The sequence below is a fragment of the Cupressus sempervirens genome, chromosome 5 (assembly GCF_028749045.1).
Source record: "Cupressus sempervirens isolate cs-2001-9-10 chromosome 5, ASM2874904v1, whole genome shotgun sequence".
Classification (NCBI taxonomy): Eukaryota; Viridiplantae; Streptophyta; class Pinopsida; order Cupressales; family Cupressaceae; genus Cupressus; species Cupressus sempervirens.
Genome location: NC_143122.1, coordinates 387163478 through 387173713, shown reverse-complemented (window position 1 = coordinate 387173713; position 10236 = coordinate 387163478). Strand labels below are relative to the sequence as shown.

General features: G+C 34.5%; 1 protein-coding gene across 1 annotated transcript; it reads left to right on the top strand.

Annotated features, from left to right (window-relative positions):
- The first annotated feature begins 376 nt into the window (after window positions 1–376).
- LOC149556403 (PI-PLC X domain-containing protein At5g67130-like) lies at window positions 377–9934 on the top strand. Its single transcript, XM_089830695.1, has 8 exons — window positions 377–694; window positions 801–1034; window positions 1337–1474; window positions 1634–1729; window positions 7651–7954; window positions 8430–8653; window positions 8749–8835; window positions 9557–9934. The coding sequence occupies exons 2-8, from the start codon at window positions 816–818 to the stop codon at window positions 9641–9643; spliced, it is 1155 nt and encodes a 384-aa protein (XP_089686821.1). The 5' UTR covers window positions 377–694; window positions 801–815; the 3' UTR covers window positions 9644–9934.
- Window positions 9935–10236: the final 302 nt, after the last annotated feature.

Below are 10236 nucleotides of genomic sequence, written 5' to 3'. Positions count from 1 at the left end.
TTCAAATATCTAGACGACAAAGATAAATAAATCATCAAATACATTGTGCATCCCTCAATCTTTAGAATTACTAGACTCAAGATTGATCTACATTAATTTGTGTAATAATTCAACCTTTATGATATTAATAAACCTAAACAATTATTTTTTAAACAATATTAAATTAATTCAAAACTACATCAACAATATTATTCATCAATAATTATAAAACAAAGTACCTTTAATCTACTTATTTAATTTCTATATATATTTATGCTTTCACTTAATTTAATTAGCCTACAACAATTTGTTGGAATCTACCCTTCCCTATCTCTTAGGTAGGGTGAATTTTGAATATTGATGCTATTTATTTAAGTAAATGCGATTTTATAATCGATTGGGTTTTGGAAAAAAAACGTATTCAGGTATCATCCTAAAGGGCATGAGTCGAATTTATACCTGCCACTGCACACGATCTGTGGCTAATCGGGTGGTTCAAACATTTGCAAATGTCAATTGGGCATATAGATTATAGATTGCTTTTCATTTTATTTTGGGAAGCTTCAGCCTGATTTAATGGCACCCAATATAGATGCCTACTCATTCACGTTATTGCATCCTACTGGTAATATGCCTTTTACAGAAATAAGTGCGTGCAGAGTGGATATGTACTATCGGATCAGATACAAGTTCTCTTTCCGCCATTCTACTACGAGTACGGACGGGCGTGCATATCCTTCCTTGTGCTTACCTTTCTTCTGTATCTTTAACCCACTTCATTGTTTCTTCAAGACTAAATCTAACTGAAGCATATGATGCAGGGAACAACTACCTAAATGATGGACAGACAGACCATTTCCCTGGTGGTCATATTAATTGAGCTACTTTTAGCAGTAGGCTCGAATGGGGTTTGCTCATCGGGGAGTTGCCATGCTCACGACATTTGTGTCAAAGATAGTGACTGTGCAACTGGTCTTAAATGCACGAATTGCAGTTCTGCGGATGAGATGAATTACAGGTGCACCAGGTTTTGTGTCACTGATCCTGTTTCACAGGTACCCAGTTCTTCACTTCTTTTTGGCTAATTTATTGTTTAGGAAATGTGTTTTTTAACTTCACTTACCATACAAACAATCTTCTACATATACAAACACGAATTCACTTGATGGGTGGTGCTAAGTTCAGATCATTTTGCCCTAACGGTTGATTGAAGTCGTTTTGTCTTTTCGATTACAAGCCTTGCAGATTCAGTGGTCTAAAAAAGTGTTGGTCCGTTTTTCATATCTTATTTTTTATTTACATACTAGAACTATTTGCGACGTTACACATGATATTTTTGTCTGTTTGATGTGGATAGGTAGGTGGTCTACCCTTCAACAAGTATTCATGGCTTACAACCCACAACTCCTTTGCAATTGTTGGAGAGAAATCCTACATTGGCACCGAACGGATAGCAGACTGTAACCAGGAGGATAGCGTAACTGATCAGCTGAATGTATGCTATGTCTACCCTTGAAATTTTACTTTTATTTCTTGTTATATCCCAAGAGTGCACTGAGGGGTCCTGTTTTTGGTTGTAATTTTGTAAAATGGTACTCCCCCTTTTTGTTCAGTGCTTTAAGATAATGTTTGATTGGTCATGGGTTTCTTGCAGAATGGTGTGAGAGGGCTTATGTTGGACATGTACGATTTCGAAAATGATGTTTGGCTTTGCCACTCTAATGGTACCTGCTTCAACGTGACAGCTTTTGTAAGTCAAGTTCTTATCCTCTTTTTAGCCCAAAGGGTTTTGAACTAGTAGCAGCACCCTTAGGGCTAATGATTATACAATCAGTTGCCAGGACATATTAATACAATTGTAGCTCTTCATTCATTTCCTCGTAGAGATCTTGTAAATGCAGCACACACAAAAATTGATAGGATGCACATATGGTGAAATAAAAACAATCAAACAAACAAAATAGATATAGCAACAGAATAGACTAGGAAGCAAATAACACTGCAGTCATTTCCTTACTTGTAATAAACAAGCTCCAAGGACAAATTACCATATCTTTGAAGTCTGAAAAGATAATGGTACAAAATGAATTGATAAACCTGTTGATTTACTCTACCCATTATTTGCTATATTTTTCCCAAACCACTTCTGTATACCATTGGAACTTTGGCATTGTCTAACCAGATATCAGAATGAATACATTCGATAGTACTTATGGATAAACTGAAAATAAAAATGCATTTTATTTTTATTTTTATTAATTAATAAATACAATCAAAGGTGCATTCCGATGTCTAGATAGACAGTATATGAAACTTTCTGACTGCATGCAGCAACAAAAAATTATTGAAGCCTCACTGTGATCAAATTAGACCCTACCATTCCCACATTAATGTGATTTTTTATGGCATAGAGGCTACCTGGAATGAATTGGTTTCTTCAAAGTTTGAAATTATTGAGAACAATCCAGGAAGAGACAAGAATGAAAGATGAATTTGATTTGTTACCTTTTTCACACTATGAATGTTTTCAAATCTGGGAAATTTAGCACCTCTTTAAGATTAATCAGGTTGTTGCGAAAATAGGTCAATCCCTGACTGACATTTATTTTTCGATATGTCTAATAAATTATAACTGAAAGCTTTACCATTCAAGGGTTAAGGCCGTAAGGGTACCGAAATTCAGAGATCAAAAAGTGGAAAAGGTAGACAAGGTCAAAGTTGTAGCTCAATTAGTTGATTACAGTTGATAAGGATGATGGTATATGGCAAAAAAAACAATTCATCGCCATTCAAATCCCATAGGCACATTCAATCCAGTTCGATACATTTTAACAGATATGAGTCTCTGTACATGACTGCTTAATGAAAATACTGTTAGGATTAATTTCAGACAGAAATAACAATTACATGCAAATATACACAATATCAGAAAATTTTAAGATAATAAATCACACAGAGAAGAACACAAGACACCAAAATTAAACATAGTTCGTGCAATCCCTGGGCTACTTCCACCAAAAACAAGTCCAATATTATTACTGTCTAGTGATTACAACCTGATTACAATCCCTAATCCCTTACAGCTCAATACCGCCGCAAGAAGCAATTTTCGCATCACACCTTATGGAAAAATCCCCAACTCTAAGTCCTTTTATACAAGTATTTTTGCCGCTTTAGAATTATAGTTAATTACAATATGTCGGCCCAAAATTACCAATAAAATATTAGCGATAAAATAGGACCTAAATTTATTTTTTATATACAGTACTTTTTTGATCAGTCACCACAAACTAACAAATACAACATCTGATTTGGATGCATGCTTACTCGAATTGTTATAATCTACTATATATATAAAGAAAGAGATGCCAATATCCATGTGATCTGGCTGTTTCCATGATATTAAAAAATAGTAGAAGAGAGATGATAATAATTTATAGTCGCTTTCCCCAGTAGATAGTCTAGAATTTTCATTTCGATAGGCAGAGAGATATAGTCCTGGGTCAGCTACAGGTGATTTTGCTATTAGAGATAAAATAGCAAAATTTATTTGTGGAGTCTGTTTTTCCAGGGTTCTGTACAAACAACGCAGATTAGGAAGCTCTGGTAGCTGCTTTCAGATCTGTCAAAAGACAAAAACATTTGATTCTGGGAAGTGATTCTTTCATTGACATTAATTTGATAATCAAGAAGCGAAGTTCAAGTTGGAAATTAAACCGTATTGTAAGTAGGCTATTTCTATGAGTCAATCATTTGATTCTAGCCAATATGTCCATTGCAGAAGGCAGCTGAATGTTGCAGAATCTCTCTTAGTAAATGAACGTACATTCACAATTTGAAGGCATGGCCAAATTTACAGCCAATGTAAAAGTTTTAAGCCCCTTCATAAAGGTGGGGCTTTTTCTGGGATAGTAAAACTACAGTAATTCTTTTGTGTTGGGTCAGATTGAATGCAGAAGCAGATTATTATATGGTGAGCAGGACAGTTATTTAAGCTCACTCATTCAAGGTGGTGATACAAGGTGGTAAGTATTTTTATTATTTGGTGCATCGTTTCTGAGACTCTGCAGGGGTTCAACATTATGTGTTGCACTGGTAATGATCGTGATGTAGTAGAGGTGCATTTATTTGTTATTGTTAGAATGAAGGTTGTTGCTTGAATTTTGAAGAGTACGTGGAAGATGTTATGTTTGTTTGGTCTTGTAGCAGGGTGGCTTCATGGTACTTTCCTTAGTACAGTGGCATTTGTTTATTATGTGATAGTCTTTTCCTATAAGGAATTGTGTCTTCATCATGACTCTGTCTTATAATGTCGGTTGTCTTTAGTATTGCATTTGATGGATGTAGCAGGTCAAGCTATAGTTTTGTTAAGTCTTGTTTTTGATGGCCGTAGTTCATGATCTGGTCATTTTACTATACTTCTGCATCTGAATGATTATTTATTAATCTTGGTTATAGGCATGGGTCCCAATAGGCTTTCCCATTATTATATGTAAAGAAATTGTAACTGAGGCAATGAAGGGGAATTGAATGCTGAAATTTCAATGATCAATTAGTGTTGCAACTGACAAAAATAGTCATACCTAGAACAGGATTGAAAAAGAATTTGATATGATTACCCTGTTCATCTGATAACATTTTCAAAATTTTCAGCATGATTGATTCAAACAGTTGCCCAAATAGGTTTATTCTTGGCTGGGAGGTAAACTCTTATATTTTTCATGTTAGTAACTTTAATTATTTAAGGAACGGAGGGGAATTACTGCTTGAAATTTCAACGTAAACATTCAGATTGTATTTTTTCAAGTTTGAAAGCAGGCTTTCGATTTCACTTAGTACTACCACTCATTCAAACCAATTTTCTGAATAGTTTGTAAACTTTCGTGGCTTCTAAACTGGCACAGACCTGGAAGAGGTCTAGGTGTCATTTGATAAGCGTTTATAAGGAGAACAGTGGCGTAACGTCAAATGATTGTTGACACAAAATGGAAGTCCACTTATGATATTAAAAATAGAGAAAGAATATACCATTCTAGAAGAATGCAATAGGGAGAGATCAAACCAAGTATTGTAATTAATTTTTTTTCGTAATTGCTTAAAACAATATGTACGCACATAACAGCTGCAACTTTCATCCTCAAAGGACCCGATTTCTTTGATATTTGTTAGACACATTTAATAGCAAAATAAATTGGATTTACTACGGTTCGGTTCCTGGCTTTCTGCTAATTTTCCAAATATTGAAATTAAAGATACCAATGGATATTCCCATAAGTTTAAGTCAAATTGACCCATAGCTACAATAAGCCAAGTTGAGTGTAAAATAAAGGGGGACCTCCAGATGCTATGGTGAGTCCAACTATTTTCAGTTATTTTCAAATTCCAATTTCCGACTGGCTCATATCATTTAAAGGTATTTACTGGTTTATTTTATCTAGAAATTACTAATTAGAGGAATTGACAAACTCACCGAGTCATCCTTTCTTGAGATGGGTGGATGACCATTTTGGGAGCGTCTATCTGCTAAAATGAGTCCAGCAATGCTAAAGTCTTTTGCTTGGCAAGCCTTAAAACACTCTTTAAGATTTGGTAACGTGCAAAGTCTAACTGATGTTTGTAATCAAGAGGCAATGACCAATTCAGTAGGTCATGCATGGTCTCTATTGAATGGTCTCTATTGAATGGTGGATAATCATTTGTAATGAGACTTGCCAGTGAGTAGCTTTATGCCATTCACAGAAATTGTCATGTCCCCTTTTCAAATAATTAAAAATAATAATCTTTTCTAAGGCAGGCAGGTCCAAAAAGGTGAAGTTTCAGAAAAAATGTGATAATCTTTGGAAGCTAATGGACTAATAAATGAAAATTATTATTAAAATATGTTTTATTAACCCCTCTTGGACATGAGTTAGGGTTATGCTCTCTTTTAAGGAGTTTGGAGGCATTTTGGGTTCATTCCAGAACTTGATTTTTGCGCATTGCTTTGTTGTTCTTCAGAGGCTGCCAAACCTGTGGAGAAGGAGACCCAAGAACGGGAGTTTGAAGCCATTCCATGTGCATGCTCATGCAGAATTTGCCTTTGTGCTGAACAGTGCAGATTTGTGGGTTTTCAGGTGTGTTTTTTGTAAGAGTTTGGTGTTTTCAGTTGAGTATTTCATATCAGTTTGGGTTGCTGCTGTATTTCAGACTTTTAAATGTTAAAATAGAGCTGAATATATGTATTTGGATATGATTATACTTCTGTGATAGATTATTAAGTTTTTGTGGTGATTCCGGACTATTCTATGCTATTTTCGGGAGCCTGATGAGCATTGTTTTGTCCTCCGTTTGGGAGCTATTGTGTGCATGTTATACAGATTTGAAAATGTCATTTTATAGGCTGTTATGCTGCTCAAATTTCTGTAAAAATGTCACTTTCAGATTTATTAATAATAGGTGAAGCTGTGAAGCTTTTGGTACTATTTCTGGCATACCCGATTTGGAGTTTATTGAGAAATTGGTGGATCTTTGAAATATTGGTTGTTTGATTTTAAAGATCTGATTTGAGGCTTGAAATATCATATAAAATCAGAGAAAGGGACATTTCAGAAATCCACTACTATTAGACAAGATAAATCTAATATATCATTATCTTATATAATTGTATCACATAAAACAACTTCCAAATTCTGCACATGAGCTGCAAATTTCTTTATTTTGTAACAATGCAATTTTAATTGGGTGAAAGGTTGGAAACTATGGCCTGAAATCAATAATGTAGAGCTCGCGTTCTATTGAATCATTAATGACCAATCTCAAAGATTAACAATGTCTAATACGATACAGTTAGTCAGAGATCTTAGCTGTACAAATTTTAAAAAGGAAAACATAAAGTGACTTGTAGCTGCCAGTGAGCATGGTATGATATAATTCAGAATCCAGATAGAAATATTCCTAAGCTTGAATCTACGAACATTATTATCTTTAACAAAGAGATTTAGCTAAGATATAAGTTTTGAATTTAAGCTAGTGAGGCTCAGGGCTCAAAAAATGCCTGCATGCTACTAGGACAAGGGGGTAACCGAATGTTAACCTCTTCAATGAAGAATGTTTTAAGCAGTGGAAATGCACCTGTTGCTAAGCATGAGCAATCATGGTGACCTGGCAATTACGGATAATTGCATGACAAATCCCTCCAACCCTCTGGCTTTGGGCAGTGAAAGTTTAAATTCTTACTTCAACTGGCAAGAGGTTTTGCAATACCAAATTTGAAAATTATTCCATCTGCATGTCAATTGTTTTTCCAGTTTTTGTAGTTAAAAGAACCTTTTTTTTATTTACCATTTTATTGTTTCTGTAAGGACTAAGGACAGATCATTAGATATTTCTATTCGTGCTTTTGGCATTTTCGATAGATATACTATAGTACCAAAGATGGTATCATGGAGGATGCAAGAAATTTTCTGGACTATAGTAAGAAAATTCAATTAGAACTGAAATTCCTTATTCAACAAGAAAAGAAATTTAATTGTGTTGCAATTGCAGTGGAAACAGCTTTCAAATTTTTGCTTACTTTTAAATTTTATAATATCCGATGTGTTTCTATAGAAATTATATTTTGAACTATTCTTTCTCTTAACTACAATTATATTTTGAACTATTCTTTTTCTTAACTACGTTTTACTTTTACAGATGCCTGCCATCAATACATTGAAAGAGATCGCGACATTCCTGGCAGCCAGTCCATCTGAAATCATTACAATCTTCATTGAAGACTATGTTAAAGCCCCTAAAGGCCTAACCAAAGTCTTCACTGCTGCTGGACTGATGAAATACTGGTTTCCAGTTTCAAGAATGCCCCAAAATGGTGAGGATTGGCCCACTGTAAATGACATGGTCACCAAAAACCAGCGCCTCATTGTCTTCACTTCTCAATCATCTAAAGAGGCCTCTGAAGGAATTGCTTACGAGTGGAAATATGTAGTTGAAAATCAATGTAAGTACAGTCATTCTCGAGTCCAAGATTAATTTTGATTCCTCTATTTTTTTTATGGATTTATATTCATGCAAAAATGATGCAATTTAAATAACAAGGATTCCTTATTTTAGTCTTCAAGTGCATGGAACTTTTTAAATAAGTAAATTGACCCAAATTCTTAAGGAGGATCTCTTCTTTTATTTTTGGGGAATTTCTTTTTTTTGATGAAGATTTGGATACGAGTAAAATGATTTGAGTTATCTAGAAGAAAATCTTTTCTTTTGGTCATGGATTTACATTTACAAAGACAATGATCCGGGTCCTTGAGGAAAATTCCTTCTTTCGGTGTTTTAGAGTGCATTTACATTTGCAGGGAAAGCAATCCTTTCTAAGATCATTTGGTGCTTCACAAGAATTCCTTTTTTGTTTCTTTTGGTGTAAATTTACAATTACAATTAAAATTATAAGCATGGAAAGATATTTCTGTTTGCAGATGGTGATGAAGGTTTGCTAAATGGAAGCTGTGTAAATCGAGAAGAATCAGAAAACTTGACTTCTAAAAGGCAGTCACTTTTCTTGGAGAATTTCTTCCCTACTATTCCTAGCATTCCAGAGAGCTGCAGCATCAGTTCCGACAGCTTATCAAACATGCTTAGTGTGTGTTATGAGAAAGCAGGCAAAAGATGGGCTAATTTTCTTGCAGTGAATTTCTACAAGGTAGGTGCTCCAGCTCTCCTAATAACTAGCAAAAAATGATTTTTGTGGGCGAACAGAGGTGTAGACATTAGTATGTCTTTGTATTCCATGTGCAGAGAAGCTATGGGGGAGGTGCATTTCAAGCTGTTGATAAGCTAAATGGACAACTCATTTGCGGCCGCAATGATATCACAGAATGCCAGGTGTCTAATTTTCAACTCATCCTTTTAATGCTTTATTATGCGATTGGGAATATAAAAAGGAATATCTCTGAATGTATCACAATCAACTACATTTTTGGGGGAGGCTATAAGCAGCCTGTAGATTGGATTCAAATCCGCAGCATGCTTGATTGTACTCAAATATGTTTGAATGTGCCCCAAGCTCCCTGCATGTTATCATTTATTAGAATTTTAGGAAACCGTATGGAAAAGTAAAACCTTTATTGCAGCGTGGATTTAGATTGGTTCAGATTTGTTATAAATCTCGACTGTGCTACCCTTTTCTTATATAAATGCCGTGAAGAATTATCAAATCGTTTAAAGCAGTTAAGATTTAAAATTAGGTCACTGTTGAATCAATATTTGTTAGTACAATGTTGTTACATTTTTTTTAATCTGGTTTTATTTTTGGGCTTGGAACCTCTTATGACCTTCCATTAGGGTTTCTAATGCGAAGTAAATCTTGTTATGTGCTGTATGATAATGTTTGGTTTATTCCTGAGTTCCAATTCAAGGGTACAAGATTTTAACGATTTGTAAGGTCAATGGAAAACAATCCGCTTGTAAACTCTCACCAGCAATCTTTGTCTTTTCAGAGGCAATTGTGAATTTAAATCTGAATCAAATATAAATCTTTGAACATTCTTGTTCGAACAACTTGCTAGTGGTATTCTGATTATTCTTTGTTGTAAAATATTTGCAGGCAAATGAAACTTCTGGAGTGTACAAGGCATCAAATAATAACAGATGTAATACAAAAGTGGGCCAAATGGACAGTGCCGCCGCTTAACCAATAGATGCCTCTGCGGTCCCTCTTCTGTGGAATGGGTCATGCGAGTATGTGTAAGAAATGGTACGCCTAGGGAAATGATTCATGGTAAACAGTCAGGAACGGTTACAGTGGGGGAATTTGCGTCTCCATTGTGTTTGTTTCTTCTTTGGAGTGCAACTAGCAAGGAGAAGAGGCAAGTCGAAGCTCAAATTGACTCTGACTCTTGAAGAATTTTTTTAAGTCTAATTAAATATTTATTATATTTATCAGAAGTCTTTCAAATATTAATATATTTAATTTAAATCAGAAGTATTTTATTATGTTTAGAATATAGAGAAAATCAATAAATATGAATTATTTTGTAATTTAGAAAAAATAGGGCATGACATACCTCACCTTTGAAAATATGCATCATCTTGATGCATCAATCAAAATCTTACCATCATATCTAAAGCAAGTCAACAAACTTCACATTAGACATGGCTAGTTGATCCTCACTTAAACATAATTAATCTTCCATTTTTGCAAACACTTAAAATAATGCAGTCATCCACATTTATCAAGTAATCATTTCCAAAGACACATCCTAAGTGTGTGTAAATTCTATTACC